This window comes from Hypomesus nipponensis, chromosome 19 (assembly GCF_054491055.1).
Source record: "Hypomesus nipponensis isolate SF chromosome 19, ASM5449105v1, whole genome shotgun sequence".
NCBI lineage: Eukaryota > Metazoa > Chordata > Actinopteri > Osmeriformes > Osmeridae > Hypomesus > Hypomesus nipponensis.
The window spans coordinates 10,945,180-10,965,793 of NC_140379.1; the positions used below are offsets into that span (position 1 = coordinate 10,945,180).

The 20,614-nt window shown below is 39.2% G+C and overlaps 2 protein-coding genes across 2 annotated transcripts in view; one reads left to right on the forward strand and one right to left on the reverse strand.

The window, feature by feature from the left end:
* Positions 1-184: 184 nt before the first annotated feature.
* On the reverse strand, positions 185-10,362 carry lingo1b (leucine rich repeat and Ig domain containing 1b). Its single transcript, XM_084682332.1, has 2 exons — positions 10,351-10,362; positions 185-2,741 (listed from the first exon to the last, which is right to left on the reverse strand). The coding sequence occupies exons 1-2, from the start codon at positions 10,360-10,362 to the stop codon at positions 885-887; spliced, it is 1,869 nt and encodes a 622-aa protein (XP_084538458.1). The 3' UTR covers positions 185-884.
* Positions 10,363-18,577: 8,215 nt separating this feature from the next.
* Positions 18,578-20,614, forward strand: part of luzp2 (leucine zipper protein 2) — a 72,057-nt gene continuing 70,020 nt past the window's right edge. Inside the window, exon 1 of the mRNA XM_084682552.1 lies at positions 18,578-18,710. Within this exon, the coding sequence (XP_084538678.1) occupies positions 18,649-18,710 (62 nt within the window). The 5' untranslated portion in view covers positions 18,578-18,648. The remainder of the gene's footprint in view (positions 18,711-20,614) is intronic.

Below are 20,614 nucleotides of genomic sequence, written 5' to 3' on the forward strand. Positions count from 1 at the left end.
GGAATACCACTTTCATACACACAGGTTATGATAAAATAATTACCCAAAATGTATACAATGCTATTATTTTAATTGGCCTTTCATCTGTCCATAACACATTATTAACTTCAGTACTATGGCTGGGTATTTATTCTACCAAATAAAAATACATTTAACATGAGCATGTGCATTATAACAGCCTGTTCTAGTTCATTGAAAACACACAAAGAAAACGTAAGGCATCAAATCATGAACGCCAAAAGTATTGTACGATGATGTATGAAGGTTTTTTGTATGAATGTGTGACTATACAAAACAAGGGTTTGGAAAGCACAGTGCTACTGCACATGCACCTGGAAAAATTAACAGAATACTGTACATCATACAATACTTATCAATCATCTCAGTCATTGACTTTCTAGGATTGTCAAGCATAATACTTTGGAAAAATAAATGAACAAATTATTTACTCTCGCTCTTGTCTCAATCATGATATTGTGTCTCTTGCCAAGAACTGCGACCTTTGAAAAGTTTTGTGCTTTCAACTATTGTTTTTACCAATGCTTCTCTGTCCATTGCTTAATGTACATGGAAAGAACAAGAAAAATACATTTAGTCAAAAGGCTATATAAGGTTGACAATCTCCCTTTACTGACACAAAGGAGCAAACAACAGGACTGGCTTATTTATCTATTGCCCATAAAAACTGACATAAAGTCCAATACTTGAAATTCAGCATTTGCTTCTTAAGATTCAGTCCCTGAAGGTAAAACAGTCTTGGATATTGTCTCAAGAGACTTTTTCTGCTGTGTATGTTCTGAAACTCCCATCAATTCAACGTGTATTGCAAGATCATATTGTATCCAACCTCCTTTAAAGTCAGTGAGGTTACCAATATCTGAGTCTCACATCATTTTCATGTTGAATTTACGTGGGGCATCAGTAGGACTGCCTTCACCGGCTTCTGCCTTTCGTGGCACATACTCAATCTCTATGTTTGGCTTTGCGTTACCTTTCCCCCTACTCCACAGAAACAGGATAACAAGACAGAAGAGGACAACACCAAGGAAAGAGATAAATCCCATGGTAGTGGCTATAACCAGAGTCTTCACATCAAACGGGAAAGGAACCATGGTCCGGGTTCCGTTGGCACCATCGTCGCTGGGCTGGTTAGAAATAAAGGCAAACGTTTTGTTGGGCTGATGGGGCCAGTTGGGGGAGTAACTGTGCACATGCAGATGAGCTGGTCTTGAATCATTTCCAGCTGCATTGATCGCAGTGCACATGTAGGTACCGTTGTCCTGGATTTGAGCGTAGCGGACCTCTAGTGTTCCTTCAGCTGACACTGTAAGTCGGCCAATGGATTTGGCTGTGATGAACTGCTTCCTGGGAGATAGCCACATTATCACAGGAGCTGGATCACCATCTGCTTGGCAAGTGAAATGCACAGTGGTCCCCTCATCCACATGCCTCTGTAGGGCTTTGTGGTCTCGAATTTTAGACTTTTGGCAGGTGAAGTAATCAGAAGGGAGAATATCGGGGAAGTCTTTAAATTCTTTGCCCTGCACGGCACTCGGTGAAAAGCAGGTGGGTTGCTGCCGGTTGAAGTTGAGCCTCCAACGCCGGCGAAAGACCCACAGCAGTCGGCAATCGCAGGATAGGGGGTTATCATATAAAGCCAGGGTCTCCAGATTCCCCACTGAGTGAAAGACAGACTCTTCAAGGGTGCTCAGGCTATTGCTGGATACGTTGAGGATTCTGAGGTGGTTCAGTCCACGGAAAGAGTAGGGCTCGATAGTTGCTAATCTCCCTCCCACCAAGTAAATAGCTTGGAGTTTGATTAGATTGTGCAGTTTGTTCCCTTCCACATTGTGAATGGGATTAAAGGACAGGTTCAGAAAGCGAAGGTGCCCCAGATGGCGGATGGCTTGATAGGGGATTGCAGTCAGATTGCAGTTTGTGATGGTCAAAGATGTTATGTTTAGTCCATACAGGCATTTCGGCGTCATTGTTTCCAGGGAGGGCCAATGAGAAATCTCTAAGACCCTGAGACGGTACAGCCTCTTGAAGGAGTAATCTCGGATGACATTGACACTAAGATGGCGTAGCCGCAGCGATAGCAAGTTTTGCAGATGGCTCAGGGCCTCCGTGGGCACAGAGGTTAGGTTGCATCTCTCCATGGTGAACCTTTCTAGATTGCTGAGTCCATGGAAAGCTCTGGGTGAAATGAAAACCAGATCATTATCACCTACTTCCAGGGTTTTCAGATTGTAAAGCTCCTGGAACATATAGTCCAGCAGGATCACAATGTTGTTTTCACTAATATCTAGTTGGGTGAGGTTGCTGAGACCTGTGAAGACTCCCAGCTGAATGAGCTTGAGATGGTTAGTGCGCAGTCCTAGAGTCCGCAGACCAACAAGGTTGCTAAAAGCCCCAGGCTCGATGGACGAGATAGTATTCTCATTCAACTGCAACTCCTCTAGCTGAGGGTAGCTGATGAACTCTTCGGGCCCCAGGTTTCTCAGGCGGTTCTTGCTAAGATCCAGTAGTCTAGTCTCAATGGGTATGCCTTCAGGAAGTGTTGCCAGTCTCCGTCGGTGGCACACTACCGAGCGCTCCTGAGCATTGCACTCACAGCGGGACGGACAGCCCGTGGTTGAGCCAGACAGCACAGTGCCCAGCATCAGCACCAGGATGGGCTGCCAGCATGCCACCAGGTAGCTGTGCCCACCTGCCTCCCCAGAAACCATCCTTCTGTTTACCTATGTAAACACAAGGAAATAAGAGGGTTAAGTTATATGTTAGTTGTGTTTTGCAAGTATAAGTATTGTATTTATGTCAAGTATTTTATAGAGGATATAACTCTTCTTACATGTGTCATTGTCATTCATATATTTGGTCAGTTTGCAACTTGAATTTTAAAAACTCAAATGTAATCAGTATACAGTGTTATTTCTGAAATATTTAAATGTTGTGTAGCATCTTGTGGCTAGTCCATTTCCTGTTATGGGCTTTTCAGAGAGGAAAGCTGTTGAAAGTAAATGTATCACCAAAACTATTACTGTTCTGCTCTTGACCTATTTTAAAATGTAATTTCATTGCCCTTCGTAGCGTAAATACATTAACCCATTTAAACTCAGTTTTGTTTAAGTATCTCTGTTCTTCTTTGGAGCATGCAGCTCTCAGTAGTAATCAGCAGCATATAAATGAACAAACAGTGACATAGGTATTGTTTCAAGGATTCTATACATTAGATTTCACAAATAAATTGCTTGGAAACTAAACAGATTATTTCTATCCAACTGTCTGGATGTTGACCTTGGTGTGATACACCACTGAGATTGCTGCCAAGCAGCAATAAATGAAGAGAGAGACTCTTTTTGAACCCTATTTACTTTCGACTCGGGTGCTTTAACTTGTAGAAGCCTTCAAGCTCTACTTCCCACATTGATCATATAATTTGAGCCCCAGCCTTGTATGTGGGCAGCCTTCTCTGACAAGCCTTATGCTAACTCAGAATAATAGCTCTGGGTTCTTTTTATTGAGAGGACTCTACGTGACCAAAACCAAAACAAAGCTAAAGGGACAAGTGAAAATCAGTAGACAATGCATTTGTTTCTTTTTCTCTTGGTAATGAAGACTGGTAGACAATAGATTTTGTGCACAACACAAACTTCTAACAGAGTTTTACTTGTGAATTGTATCCACCACTTCCTCAAGTGATAGCTATTTGGAAATAGATGACTACAAAATATTGGATGGTTAGTACATTTACCTCTGCTACCATGTTTGGTTTCCAAGATGGGATGTGATGGACACCAAATGATACAGTACATTATTATATAAACTATAAATAAGACTTATATCCAATGCCCTGATATTATGCCCTGTTCTATCCATGTTCTCCATGACAAATCTACTAACTCTCATTTTATTCAAACATTTATCCTATAAAAATATTTAATTCTGATAATGAAATGTATCCATAAAGCTAGCACATACTCCTAAATATGTAAAAGGAGAAGTGTAATGTCTTTATAAAACTGTAGTGGATTATCAATACAGTATCAAGTGGAAAAATGGTTATCTACTGTATAATCAAATATTCATAATGTCGTCCCTGAGAAGTGGTAGCTGAATCAGCTATTTAGACTGATTGAATTAGCAATAATGACATTGGTGCCAGTTATCATTATTGTTAACAAAACATAATAGAAGTGAGCTTTGGTGGCCCAGCAGTGGTCCTTGATCAGGCCTTATGTTTTGTGAGTTGTGGGACAACTTTTTTATTGAACAAAATATCCACCTGACAGGGTGGGTCAAAGGATTCTGCCCATGGTGTATAAACTCAAATTACACTTTGCAAATGCCAGGTTGTATCAAAGTTATAGCATTACTATGCAAAGGACTGTTATTTGAACATAAACAACAAACCAGTAGGTGTCTATTCCACCGAAATGGTTTATTTATTTGCTTCATGTGTACGATATCTCTCAAATTCAAAGTCTGCATCAGTTGCTGAATGATGTCGCTGAAATATTTTTTCTTTTAGTTTCTGTGTGAACCTATCTCCTGGACCTTTCCTGAATAAAGAGTTATTAGATGACTTGTGAATACACAGAACATGTTCATTGATAAAAATGAATTACGCACTTGCATCTGTTCATGCCATAAGTTGTCTCACTTAGAGAGGCTCAGTAAACAGGTCAAAAGGGGTTTCATGAATAAATCTTCACTTCTTCTGTATGACTGTTGTCTGGTAGCCTATCTCAGACAGAATTTTAATGCAATGCATCTATACTTGGTATCCCATACATCCATTTACTTTCAAATGTTTTAAGCAAATGTCCAAATTTAACGCAAAGGCACATGGACAAACATCATGGCCCTTTCATCACTTTGTTTTTCAATTGTCAAGGGCAAAGGGCATCTCTTAGCCTTTCCACATAGTGTATTGTAATTGTAACTGAAATCGGTCTCTGTGGCAACGGTGCCCAGACAAGCAAGCACACAGGCAAGCATGCAAGGGCCACTAAAAGAGAACTTTTCGGACCGGCAAAAATGGCTTGGGCAACGCCGGAAAGCGCGTTCCTGAGGTCTAGTAAAGTAGTGTAGTTACCAATATTTTTAGTGTAATGCGTTACTTTACTTCGTTACCTATAATAGTAATATCGTTACTGTCATCCGTTACTTTGTAACTCGTTACCTCCAGCACTGATTATTTTGGGGTTGTTTACATCTGTCTAAAAATTGTTTTAAGAACTACTATGTCTGTACAGTATATCTGGTGCATGAGTGTGTGCTACAGTTCAATATTCATGTTTTTTTTTTATGCAGTGTGGTGACATGCATAATGAGAGTGATCTGAGTTGTGTCCAGTAATTCAAAAATGTCTTGTAAGAGTCATTGTAATAGTACATTGCATTTAGATGAATTAAGGGGTTCAAACGTGATTAAAAACATCCTAAGAATGTCAAACGAGCCAATGGCCTTATTGCTCTGTTTTGAATTACTTTCCAAATCACAAACGCTTGTATTAGAATTTATAGCACAATCATATTTATTTTCACTCTCGGAGGAGAAAATCCCCCCACTGAAATGTAAATCCTAGAACTCTCTCTACCTGGAACTGTCTCTCTCCACCTGTCTCTATTCACCTCCTCTTCTTTGGACAATGACCTTGGGAGGAATCACAGTGGACATATAGCCTCTCCCTTTCACTTCTCTCTCTTTGACTGCTAGCATTTTCCATTCTGGATATTCCTTTTCATTAAACTCTGACAGTTTCTCCTCTCACAAAATGTTGCCATTTCATCAGTCTTCCCTTTCCTAGTGCTCCTTCCCACCTCTCTCCTGTCAAATTAATCTACATATTACATACTGTACCATATGGGCTATTTCACCTTTATATGAAGTTGTCTAGTTGTACAATACTATATTATGCACCATATCTTATAATTGTGATAACGAGACTAGACTAGGTTTAAAGTTGAAACTCTAACCTTAGGTGCAAAAGAAGTCTTCTGGGCAAGAAGAGTTTTTATCTTTGACATTAAACTGACAGATTTTACTTGGTAACTGGGCCACATCAGTTACAATTAAATGTTTTAGCTCATCAGTCATAGACAGCAATGCATATTGTGTAAGTATGGATAAGGTCAGATCCAAATACTTTCATTTGAGTTTTTACGGTATTGCTTTGCATTTTCTTCCAACTCCACAGTGAGGCTCCTTTGATTTAGTTTCTGACAACACTAAGATTGATATCAAAGCATTACTTTTTGAGAGACAAGAATCTGTTAAATTGACTTAAGGCAAAAATACTGGACACCTTGATGCTGACATCTACATCCATACTTGAGACAGACTGTGAAAGTGTAATCTAATGTTCCCACTTTGCCTGTCAGTCACAGGAGTTATAGTACAAAACAGCTTCAGCAAAGAAACTGAGAAGATCAACATTTTGATCATGTCCACTCAACAGTATATTATTAAGGGAAATAATTTAACAAATGAATGTAAAATAAAATACTTTGACAACTGTTAAATCTTTTCCCTGTGTTCAACAAAGGATGTTTCAAGTCTTGTTCCTGTCTTTACCAGGACCAATGCTTACACATTTGAAGTAAACAGAAAAAATGTATGTCAAGCATAATGTAGTGATGATTCTAGAGAGAATCTGAGATAATGTGGAAATACATTATTACTGCTCTATTTGAACAGGGAATGTTGTTCACCTTCCAAATCATGTGTCTGCAACAAAGAATCCCAGATAAGTGTCCCACTATACTGTAGTACATGTTAATATTGCAAGATGGGCTGCGATAAGATTACAATTTGGTGCTTTGAAAAACATACTAAAACTGTATATTTGACAGTCTTTTTGGTTGATTTTCAGAAATATATTTTGCTTTATGTCCTGTAGTTCCCCTGCATGCATGTAAAAAACCCAAAACAATCATCCCTGATGTGTTCAATGCCTATTACTTCTCTTCAGTGACCATAATCAGATTGAGTTATCTGTTGGAAAAAGTAATTGGACTGCATCACTTAAAATCAAGAGGATAGTCGATGTTGCTATAAAGTGTAACTATTTGTACAGTACCACACATTGTACAGTAATCACCCCTTGTATCACATTATCAAGGTTTCAACTGGGAAAACCAAAGGCATACGTCTGTGTAGAAACATTTCACTCTGCATCATCAAAGCATGAATTACCTTTACAAGATGAACAGGACATGTAGTATCAGATACAAAATACAATGTATGATTCAGGGAACATCCGACTTATGCAATATGCAAACAACCATGGTTGATGACACATCTCGGCAAGCACCAACGGGAAAGTCAACATGTTGTACCGTCAGTTGGTTTCACTTCATTTCGATGCTTTGTTTTGTATAAAATGGCTTGTGGTTTGAAGTCTGCACTGAGTCTAATTGGTAATATTTCCACATGGATCTGTCTCTCGGCTGTCTGACAATGTCTAATAATAATTCCATAAAGGCTGCATCTTTTCCTCATTAACACCCATTCCGCTTGAAATTCACCGCTATATTCAGCCTAAGCTGGTAATTACACAAACCTTTTCCCCTCTGAACCAACAGGGATACTAGTTTGGAGTTGAATTGGAAAGAAATGGGGCTCAATGCAATCCCTGAGGCAATTCTACACTGGCCAAGCTTCTTAGACCCCTTTATCGACAGTACAATGAGTGATTTTGTTAGATTTCATACAAAATCGGCCATATAATAATTACCAGTGAGCCTCACATATTAATTTAGGCAAATCTCCACGCTATAGTCTCACAACTAGATTCACTGAAATATTCACAACAGTATTGTAACATCGGGGGAACAGAATCACTGGATCCATTTTTAAATACATAGAAATGCCAGAGTATGAAACCAGTCAAGTGTAGGAGTCAGAGGGAGACTCAACCCCCTATCCGCCTCTATGGCTGTCTCATATTTTACATAAAGCTGTTATGATTAAATTTAAATGGGGGAGGCTGCTGCCGAGGAGCAGCACTGTGACCTTCTGAATACATTTATGGAAAATGAGATTGAGTCCTCTCTGACTGATCTGCCTGGTGTCTTCTCATCTCTTCCTGTCACCAGGCTGGACCATACATGTTGTCTGACCTTCTTAATTGTGTCTCCTTTTTATAGTGACAGAAAATAACTATTATGTTGCAATGCCCTGATTCTAGAGGTTCCTTTTGTCAGTAGGACCCCCTCAATAACCAGTTGCTGCCATTATATAGACGATTGTGCTGCCATGTCCTGATTTCAGAGGCTTCTGTCAATAAGTCCTGCTGCCGTTATTTACAGATTCTAGGGGATCCTGCCATTTTATACTTGTGTTACTCGGTAAAAGCTACAGAATTATCCTACCTAGAACATGAAGAAAGACAGTCGTATACTAAATCTGCATAATGCAGGGATGTATACTGCACTGCATTACATTTTCAATTCATTAAATGCTTGAGTTTACAGCCGATCATATCATTTGGACAGGCAGTTTATTAACTGTATAACATAATACAGTATATGGATGTAGTGTGTAGTATTTAAGACATGAGATCAAGCCATGTTGGCAAACCATACAATGACTAAAAATATAGATCTCATCAAGGTTTAATCATCTACAGTAGACGGCAATCAAAGAGGTCTCTTTGAAAGATAATTTCTGATCATTAATATCATCCATTATATTGATTTTAAATAGTATTATATTATTATATGACCAAGTATGTGATTACTTGTATGCAATACATTAAAGTACATGCCTTTTCATTACAGATTTCAATTTGAAACAACATAACCTGATTAATTCAAATTGTAGTATAGTACTCCATCTTGGAATTGCAAGTAGTCTATATACATGTTTGAAATAATTTTGGGGAAAAAGATGTACCCAATGTGAATTTTAACAAAGGCAGCCATGAAATCAAATTGGAAGATTAAAACAATAATAAAAATTGTAATGTAACAGTAATTGTGCTTTGGTTGGCTTACAGAGTCAGAACAGTTTTGAGTTGACTACTTCCTGTCTGATGTGTCACAATTATGCAAACATCTACATAAATACACCAGCGGAAAGTGTATTGAAACTATCTGGAATGGCGTTGCACTAACATGGTTTTAAAACGCCATTCATGAACAGACAATTACATAATGCATGTATTTCATTGAATCAGCATAGCTGATGATGCATGTTTATGGGTCAGACAACTGTAATATTGGCCATGCAAAAGATAAACTCATGTTGGGCTTAGCATGTTAGGTACTTTAACCATAAACAATATTGATTTGGGGGTAAAATGTGGTTTCTCATGTCCAAGCAGTGATTATTAATATGTTATTTTCCTGCACAAAGTTTTATATTCAATTACTACAGCACATTAGTTGAAGGTTGAACACACTTTTTTTTAATCAAACCTATTTCTGGGAGTCTCAGAGAACATCAAGCATTGTGGTGCCTCTGTGCATAAGCAAACACTTCACCTGATGTGTCAACCTATGGCTTGCAGCTGTAGTGTTGCACGCTTAACATGGGAGCATAGGAGTCTATGCCAGCATACCGCAGACACCATTATGAAGAATGCAAATAGTAAAGGCTGCAAGATGAAAGGAAATGACTGGATTGTTTGACCTACATACATAATGGAACAAAGATCCCACCCACCCCCACCTTGCAACCTGTGGCACTTGAAATACCTTTATGATATTATTTAACCCCGAGGAATGAATACAGCAAATGCTTTGAGATTAAATAGGAGCATTTACATAAACAAAGCAAAAAGATGTTAGGCCAGACATGTTTGTGGTCTCCTAAAAAACACTAATGAGAGATGATTAGAAGGGAACAAAATCAGTATGTTAAAGCATTCAATCAGAAACAAAAAGCTTGAACACTCTATTACTCACCCTGCAAATACTGCTGGAATACACAGACACAGGTGCACACACAGATTTTCATACAGATGAACATCAAAGCAATACACTAGTAAACACACATGTAGGGGCATCGTAACACATAAAAAAAACAGGTGCAAACACACACATACAGAAATACACATGAACAAACACACATTCCTTCTCGCTCTCATACAGTATATACATTTACACATGCATGCAATCAGTGAGCTGCATTTACACATAGGACCACAAAACACTGCATTAGGATGACACAGCAAAAATAATTCTAGCTAAATATTTAATAAATCATCGCCTCTTTTTCTGTCCTTTCAAATTTTTGCAGTCGTTAATTTCTTCTCTGGTGATTCTACCCCAGCACTGCACCATAATAAATCTGATTCAGTGCATCAGTGCTTAAAGCCGAAGGAACAGACACAGTCCTTACCAGGATCGTCATGCAGAGAATTCTAATTCAAGCTGCTCCATGTTGCCAAGGAAATCCAAAATTCATCAGAGAGGGGAGAGAGAGGGATTGAAGTGGCCATTGGGACGGATTCAAATGGAAAAAGCGAATTCCTGAGGAAAGATAAAACAATTAGGGTCCCTGGGCGAGGGGCAGAAGAGATTTCTCTGTCCTCCAGATGCGCTAAATCCGGCAACACTGATAGGCTCACATGTAAACAGAGGCTCCGGTGGCTTGCACACGCTTACATACATGCTGCACCTAGCTGAGCGAGGCACCAGTGTGAGGGAGACAGGGAGAGAGAGAAAGAGAGAGAGAGAAAGAAAGAAAGGAAGGGAGGGAGGGGCCGTTGCTGAGCAAGGTAGAAGGAGGAGCTGCAGTGTATTGGAAGACAAGAAGGGAGGGGTAGGTAACAGAGGAAAGAAAGAGATAAAGAAATGTTCTCTGATTGCATTGACAGCATCTTATGAATGCTGTTTACTTGAATGTCCCCATTTCCAACTTGATTCAAATTAGCTGGGGAGAGTGAAGGGGATTGAGGAAAGACAAAGAGGAAAATATACAGAATGAGGAAGCAGCAGACAGATGAAGAGAGTGGGAAGGAGCATGGTGGAGAGACACAGCAAAGAAAATAAAGGTGGTGTGTGTGTGTGTGTGTGCATACATGGTGGGGTGGAGGTTGCTAGAATCACGTACTGTCCGTAATGAAAAACCACATTTCATGTGTCTCAGTATTTCAGAGTTGCAAAGGGAAAGGTATAGATTTCAGTTAATAGGAGGAATTTGAGCATGGCATTGTACTAGCAGAAGAGAAAAGAGGAGAGAGAAGATAAGCGTTTTCTGTATTTTAGCTGCCACATCATTTCCTGTCGCTGTCATATGATTAATGCATCCTATTATCCAGAGCGTAGTAATCATCAGACAAATATACCTCCGCCATGTTACAAGCAAGGATGTATGACTGAGGGTGTATGAGTGTAAGGCAGAGACACGGGCTGTGGGAATGCAAGAGTGGGCGACCAGATTGGTGGTGTTTGGCAGAGTGTTTCCGGTGTGTTCATGGGAGATTAGTGCTCAGGGTACCAGGTTTTAAGGAGGAGGTGCAATTGGGGGCTGTATTTCCTGCATGTTTTAAATAAATATATAACTTTCATATAGGTTTGGGGTGAAGTGAGGGAGGGGAGAGATTGATAATCTAATGACTGTGGTTGCCCAGAATATATATTGCAAAATAATATAGATCAGTAGTAAACACAAACATCGCACAAACAGAATAAATGAAGAATGGTATGTAATGCATATTTACATTAGAGGTAGGGGAAGCACAAAGGGGGAACATAAACAGTGAAAAATACAAAACTACACTAGAAAATATTGAAACAGCTGAGGTGGGCTACTCTTACTAGTGGTCAGGATATATTGATAACTTTTCATACAAATTCAGCCAAATGGTTCTTTTGAGAACAAAACAGGACACAAAAACTGTTTGGAATTTCCATTGCAAGTGTGAAGGGACTATAGTGCAGCTTAAGGGTCACAAATCCAGTTTCATGAAAAAGTACCAAACAGAGGTGTATCAGATCGGAAATAATAGAAACACGGCAAGATGCCTACTAGCAGTGCAAAAGTGAAAAAGATTGGCTGCCACATACAGCTTTCATAACTTGAAGTGAGTCTTACAAAGCCATGAATTATTGAACGCCACCTGCATCAAATCCTGATCTTTTGTCCAACTTCCCAGGAGACTCAGGACTCAAGGCTTTTTTCCAGCTTTATTTAGCTTCCCTCTTCTACTCACTAGAAAATGATAATCTTATTTGCTGCACATTCATATTTTCCCAGTGGGAAAACATGACGGTTGCTTCCATTTGAGGTCAAACTCCTCTGTAACATATGTTTCCAGAGTTTGTTCAGAAGACTGTGATGATCTTTGGGAAGTCTGGCCTTTTGGTCATGCCCTGCATCAAGTCTGATTGAGAGTACAGTATAGTATAATTATTTTTCAAATTATTTGTCAAACACAACATGTTTCATTCTATATTATGCATGTACAGTACATCTTTAAATAATAATTGAAAAAATAATAATATCTGAACCAGTGTTTTTTCTTTAGAACCATATGCCTTGCTTTTCTGTGTTGTTTGTCTTGAACACCTCGCAGCCAATGGTAGGAAATTACATCAATCAAGAAATCAATTATCTTCTCACAAAACAGACAGTTCCCTCAAGGACACATCGAGTGAGACAGAGGTTAAGATATCATCAACAGCTTGACAGTAGACCCGTAGACTGCTCCTGTTGTCCTGGGGTTTGGTGTGTGACTCAGTCTTCCAGGCTCTGGCTGCCACCTCAAGTTACAAAACTGGTCAACCACTCACTGCATCAAAGGAAAATGAATGACCTCATTACAGGATGGATGGAATCTCAGTCTCATTGCCAAGGTGGAACTACAAATTGAATCATACGGAACAGCCCACTCAGGATGTTGTCAGTGCTCAGGTACAGCAGATATCAAACAACACCGGGGATTTGGTGCTGGCTCATTCGATTTCTGAAATACAGCAACCCAGGCCTCTCTGAGGAACGGCTTTGATTCAAGAGCACACCAAGCAAAGAGTGATGGTACAGTAAGTAGGTACCAATGTAATGCTCAGTGAATCATAACAATGATAAATTGTGGATTCAATCAAGTGAAATGTTTCCCTTGCAAGTCTACAGAAACAAAGCAGGTGACATGTACTCGTTCCACCCAAGCCAAATTTACAAATGCTGCATTTTAAAACATTTGTTGTTTTCCCATTGACTCTCGGTTTTGTACACTTGTACAACAATATACTTACAACAGCCACAACACATTAACATGCTTAGCGTACAATTTGAATCCATTCCAAAAATACACACAGCAACATCTCCAGAGCATAACTTTAAAACAATGATGTGTCAGACATGTTGCATATTTTTTTTTTGTATATTATTATTTGGTGCTAGAGGCTATACAATGACATTATTATCAGGAGTTTCTTTTAACAGTATTCAAATGAGCTGTTGACTACAATTTAATAAGATAGTATAGTCTATAATCTGACTATGCTGGTATAAACTATTTTTAAGAATTAATTTTACAGACAATTCTTTAAGAAAAGGATTTTGTGAAGTAGCCTCTCTTAGCGTGGACAGGATTGGAATGTCAACCGAGCCTCTTTCAAAAAGGAAATGGTAGACTTATCCTATGGCACCATCTTCTGGATGAAAGCACTTATAACTATATTCTGGAAGCTAGGCTCTGAAAATGTACAATTTAGCTAATTGAAATTGGCTAGATAAGCTACTGTAACAAGCGATTAACACTCTTAGATTGCTTTTTAACTGGTAAACGTAAGGAATACAATTTGTCAAACCAAATATCCCGTTGAATATCATTAAATATGACCAACCAAACTAATTTCCTGATCTAAACAACCAGTTGTACAGTGTAATAATTGTTAGTAGTTGTCCCTGATATAATAGCCAAGTGGTAGACTGCGTGACCTATTCCCCAAGTTCCTGCCCCATCCCAGGAGATGGCGGAATTGGTTGAGCCTGCTGAGGTATGGGGCTCCCCTGCCAGAGAGAGATCATTCCCAGACAACTATGTCCAGAAGACACCAGACAGCCAGCCGTGCCAGCTCTCACTTGCCCACCGACCCAGGTGTCTTGTCTGCCGACTGGGAACCCTGGCCTGGCACACGTGTCAGGAGTTATCATCAGACCTGAGTTGTAGTTCAGGGCCACCTCGTGAAAGAACTGCTGTGCAGGGCTTGCATCCTGTTTCACACCTATATCCAACCCCCAGTGGATGTCACTTTAACCAGTTATCTCCCTGATAACTCCAATCACCAATGTTAACAGGGTGGTCTATCTAAGACCAGGGGGAACTGTCATGCTCCCCTGACATTTTGCTAATCTATCAAGGGAAGAATATTTAAACTATCTGCCACTGATGTCTAAGTTGGGTTTCTAGGACAGAGAGTTGTCATGAGGCAGAACATACGGTCAAGATAACGTCTGTACATTGACATTACTATGAGTCTCCTGACTTCACCATCTCAGCAGATGTACGTCCCCTGTCACATAGCTACAGGTTCTATCTTTATGAGGCAAGACATTTTACATTTATCTGTCTTTTTTATTTTGTCTTTCTTACTGTAAATAATACTATAAACTATATTGCCAAAAGTGTTCACTCAGCTATCAAAATCATTGAATTCAGGTGCACAAAGCAAGGGCCATAAAGACATGGATGAGCAAGTTTTGTGTGGAAGAACTTGACTGGCCTGCACAGAGTCCTGACCTCAACCCAATAGAACACCTTTGGGATAAATTAAAGTGGAGATTGCGAGCCAGGCCTTCTCGTCCAACATCTGTCTGACCTCACAAATGCACTTCTGGAAGATAGGTCAAAAATTCCCATAAACATACTCCTAAACCTTGTGGAAAGCCTTCCTAGAAGAGTTGAAGCTTTTATAGCTGAAAAGGGTTGGCCAACATCATATTAAATCCTATGGTTTAAGAATGGGATGTCACCTGTTCATATACGTGTGAAGGCAGACGAGCGAATACTTTTGGCAATATAGTGTATTTCATCATTAAAAAGTATGTTTTCAATGCCTCAGGCTGCTCCACTAAGATTAACTTAAATAATTAATTAAAGTAGCATTTCAAAATGATCTGTGTTCCACCCAGTCCCACCCACAAGGTGCATTCCCATACACATAGATGGCAGCAAAGGTTGGCTGGTGACTGACTGTTGGAGAAAAACAAGAGACACAATGCATGACACATGCAGGACAGGGAACACTTTGTTGTCTGTTTGTTGCTAGGGATACATTTACTATTATGGCCAATGAACCATGATTTCATTACATTTGTGTTACACAGACAATGAAGAAACAAGGAAGCATATCTGACCTAAAGCCAGTGCTAATAGACGTCTCTCTATCAGTGATTTATAATCTACTGTGGGTCACATAGGAGTACTGCTAGTAGTGCCATGATCTGTTTTTCATAGGAATTGGATTTTGACTTTGCTTACCTCCTATTACGATTATTTGCCGTCATATTAAGCATTGAGTATTAATGGATTCATGAAAACGAATCAAACAAAACTAATTACAAACCTGGTTCTATAGCCAAAATTGTCTAAATGAAACTGGCAAATGAAATATAACATTATGATCATATGTATTTTTGGTCTGCTATCCCTTGGGAACATACCTTGCTCTTTACCTTGCAAAGATTCTGTAACAGATATTCTTTAAGCCGGTTGTCTAAAACCAGCAACAGCTCACTCTGCAAGCTGATGCATAACACACTGACAGGTATAGCTATTTGAAAAGGGGTAAGGGGGAATTGGCCTCATAAATATGGATAAAGTATAAATTCACACTAACCTTGCTCCCCTTACCTTACTCCCTTACTAGTTAACATTAACTGCCTTGCTTTTGGAAAACATGTGGAATGTGCCATTAGGTGAAGGTACACTTTCCTTGACCAGAATTTAACTGAGACTTCTGATATAAGCCAGGTTCAGAAGGGATGTACTAAGCCGTCCATCTGTCAGCAGTTAAGATGCTGCCAGATGTTTACAAAAACACTCGCTGACCTTGTATTATGGTTCTTCGAGAACTTATGTGTACACCTCTCTATCGTTTGATATTACTCTGATGGAAGGAACGAACACCACCCACATTCAGTAGATGGATTAGAGACACTCTGAAATGTTCCAGAGCTTTGAGATAACCTGGACCCCTTTTTTGAGAGCATACAAAGCCCACTACAAGAGAGATATTAGATGACAACCCCCTGCCCTCTCTCTCCCTTTTATATTTGTTTCACTTTTCTGTTTTGTTTTGCAGCATGGTTGTATGTAATTGTATTGTAATACTCTAATATATATCTTACAGTATTTACTTCTGCTGCATGTGTTAGGCTGGTTGGGGGTGGGTGGGTCTTATTGTGGGTAGGGGTATAACCATTAGATGTGTAAATTGTATAATTGTATTGATTACCCAAAAAACACAAATCAAAAGTGTTAAACTGAGAAGTTATGTGTATGTCTTTTCACCATATCTTATCTCATAGTAATTATATTACACCACTACAGAGAGCTCTTCTTGTGTAGAGCTTTAATTGCAGATTCAATAGGATTGTTTCTTTCCTGGCAATAAGTACTAAAATGTAAAAAGGAAGTTCGCCAAACTGTCCCCTATCCCTAAGCTTTTCTGATACTGTTTTGATACTGATGTCCCGTGCTGTCCATGTTTTTTTATGTATCACTTTCTTTTTGACTTGTAAGTAAAGTGTATAGTAGGGATCACATTCTTTTATGAATTCAAACTCAGTCTTTATAGTGCCTACATTCAGGCATCTTGCTGTGGACTGTGGACTGCTTTTTATAAGTTGTAATTTTTATGTTACTATTTCAGAACATTACATGTATTAACAGTGTTGCCATCTTTAACTTCTAAGTCTATTTCTCAAGAGAATACAGTAAAGAAATCCATAAAATTCCTTACTTGTGAGAAATGTTTAGGGTATCAGTTTAAATACAGTAAGACAGGAGAAACAGTAGATGTATTGTGGCAGAGAAACTGAATGTTAACAGGAATTGTTACCATGTGAAGACATCTGAATTTCATTTTAAGAACAATGTAATTTTGTGATATCATTTTTGTGTTATGTTTCTTCCTCAAAAAAAGTTTAGCCTGAGACTGCAAAGGCTTTTAACATCAACATCAGCAATAATGCTGGAGAGTTGAGTAATCATCATTCTCCCTGACAGATAGCAAAACCATTAGTGTAGAAACCGTAAGCCTTCTTGTGGAGAAGTTCTGAAACAAATGTAGCTTCCCAGTGAGTACTTGAGAGTCCCACTCTCAATTACACTTCTCACTTTCAGTATTCTGCACTCTAAACTTAGAGGAAACCTAACATTAAACATTTGTTTTTCAAGCATAAACATAACCCATAGTGTGTAATTTCACTATGCATGAGTCTTGGCTTGATAAACATTTTCAGGGAATTACCTCAACCAACATCACTAACACAATGTACAAACAGCTTAATTTTGCCATTTGACAATTCTTAATTATTGCTTGAAATGCAACAAGCTAGTCCTCTGCAGTTGGACTAATGTTTTCAGGCTAATGTGCTACATGATTAAGACAGATTACGGTGGCCTACCGAGGACACTATCCCTGGTAGCCAAGCAAGTTGTGGTCTACAGCACTCATTACATGCGGTCACTGAGGGTTTCCATGCATGGTCATCTAATTCAACCAAATAAATGAGTGGAAGTAGTTCAAAATTACACATTGGGCTACTACTGAGGGAGAATGGACTCCAAAATCTATTACCTCCATAATAAAAATTATTAATCATGCTTATGGTGTGTGACCTCCACCTTTGTATGGACTGTTTAATATTCCGTCTGTGTTTCATAGCTTGGAGCCTCACTCAGAACATGCTCAAAATCCACTACATAGTGGTGAAGAGCACCAGTCCCTCACCAAATACTCACATTGTAAAGATTTTCTGCTTAGAATTCAAGGTGTACGTTTATTATCATTATTATTATAAGTCTGTCAACATGAGGGCGGGAGGCAGGGGGAGTGTAATTATATCTTCACATATCTGGCCATGTAATTAGTCTGTCTCTTTATCAGCCATTCACCTGTTGGGTTTAAGTAAACTGTGGACATTATGAGCATCCCAATTAGAGCTGAATCACAGTTCCTGATAATGGACTCAGTATTTGTTTGTCTTTAGTCCACATGCCCCGATAATTGTTCCTATTTTCCCTTGGAGTACTGATAATAATAGGTTCTGATTGATATGATTGTGGAGGTGCGTCGCTAAGGGAATTCGTCACAGGATAATGGGAAAGAAAGCCTCTCACCACCAGTGGCTGAATTGGATGCTGACATCACAGTGCCATCTCCAAATCCCTCTCCTGTCTCACTCTGATTTTGCCCCTCCCGGTCTTTCCAATTAATAAGTCTGTCTGTATCCCTGTGTGTTATTTAAAGCAAGAGATCCTCCCTCACACAGAACCAGTGTTTCATCTCTGTCTGCATCTCTACGTTGTATGTCTGCGTGTATGCGCACTGACTGTGCTACCAATCCTGCCAGCCAGCCAGTGAACGAGCAGCGAGAGAGATAGAGGGAGCGAGACAACGAAAGGGTGAAAAGAAAGCAAATTGAAGGGGAGAGAGAAACGGAGTGTGAGTGCCAGACAAAGCTATGAAATTCATCCAAGCGATTTGCCTCCTGCTTCTATGTCCAGCCTTCAGTCTCAACACTAGGTAAGTCGGGAATCATGGCTTTTATTTTACTTTATCCTTTGTGGTTCTGAAAAGAAGAGGGATGAATACGCACAATGGCTGATCTTAGATGCTACTTGAGCTCCGGTCAGTCCTGCCAAATAGGTTTACTAGCTTTGTTTCTCTGATGAGGCGTTTATGAACTAAGCATGCCGAAAAGAGTCTGTAGAGTGACGGGTACAGAAATACTTATCTGTTGAACTATACTCTTCTGCCGTGCCTTGAAATACTCGTTTTTGTTGTGTATTTCACCGCTCGAAACGCCTGAATTGTGGAGACGTTGCTTGCAGGGAGTTGGGTAGCAGGTCTTGCATCCTACTGGAATCGAGCAAGTTGAAGTCAGGAGAACTGGTTTAAGGACCTATGGTGTTTTTGTTTGCCACGTTTTAGAGAGAAAGTGTGTGCTGAATAATGCATAGAGGATAGTAGAGGATAATCAGATATGGTGGAATATCTTGAAGAATAGAGAGAGGATGGAACACGGAGAGGGAGGGAGTTTTTGATGATTAATTAAACCATTGATGAAATCAAGCTCCTTTTCCACCAGTGTCTGTCACTACTGCCATAATACGAGTTTTTGTGAGAGGAAATGCAGGGTGGTTACTGTAACATACAAACATCCCACATACCAATACTAGATTTACTCTGTTAATTCATCTCTAATTTAACCTTTATGGATAATTTTGGCTTGGTTTCGTGGGGACCTCCAAACTCGATATTTGAATGATCAATTGACACATTTTTGTGCTTTGAAACGTGTAGATTGAAATAGAACATCTGAACAATCCCTGCAGTGATCACCATTATGCAATTCAGTGCATGGTGACAAGGGAGTATCCGGGAGTTTCTATTTATACATACAGTTTTAGTATTTGTATTTAAACTTTTGGTGTTAATGTAGGTGTGAATGCTGATTTACCAACTTTTATCATGCAAATATGAACAGAAATATAGCATTGTTTTTTAGGGAGGCTATAGTAAGCCTGATTGCTCCAACCAAACTCATTTGTTTAAGGTTTAGTGAAATTACTCCACAAGTGCTGCATGAGAGAAGCCAATTTGCACATTTATTTCAATCTAGATCCACTTGGCATGGACTGTTGCTGTAAGATAGGACAGTTAATGTAAATACAAAGATTACATTATGATTACTGGCTCATTTTTCTGGTTATAGCTTTGATTTGAGCTTAATTACAACTCACATTGTAAAGATTTACTGCTTAGAATTCAAGGTGTACATTATTATTATTTGTATTCTAATATCTGTTTGGGAATGTTAGGGTAGATCATTATATTTCATTACTTTCAATGACTAAATTGATGTGCTGGATTTCAAAACTATCACACTCTAAGTTAAGAAGAACCCATGGCTATTCTGAAACTATTCTGTACTGTAGTCTAATCTATTGGAAAATCAAAGTCTCTTTAGCCACACTTCCGGCTAACAAATGTGCCCAATTTCCAAACATGGCAAAGCTTACTCCTGTGGTTATGGTTCAGGTTATATTTATGGTAGTACAAAAAAGGGTTGCACCCGGCTGGTGTCAAGCTTAGAACCCATTGATTACAAACCAAATATATTCATGATCTCCGCCAACCCCAAACAATGACCTTGCACAGCTCTTTTGTATGATATTACACAGTGTGAGTCGCTCTATCAAGTTCTGGGTTAGGTTGCTGTCAATTGTATACTGTGTGGCTTTACACAACTACTGTAGACATTTTAGTCAAGTCTACTCCAATAACATTCTCTTTGATTGGATTTCTTGCATTTTCTACACTGACTATTTGATGCCTCCTACCTTGGCAACTACTGTGTCCTAGTAAATGGTGATGTCCAGGGGAATGTCCAGAATAACATCAACAATTTACGTGGTGGACTACAA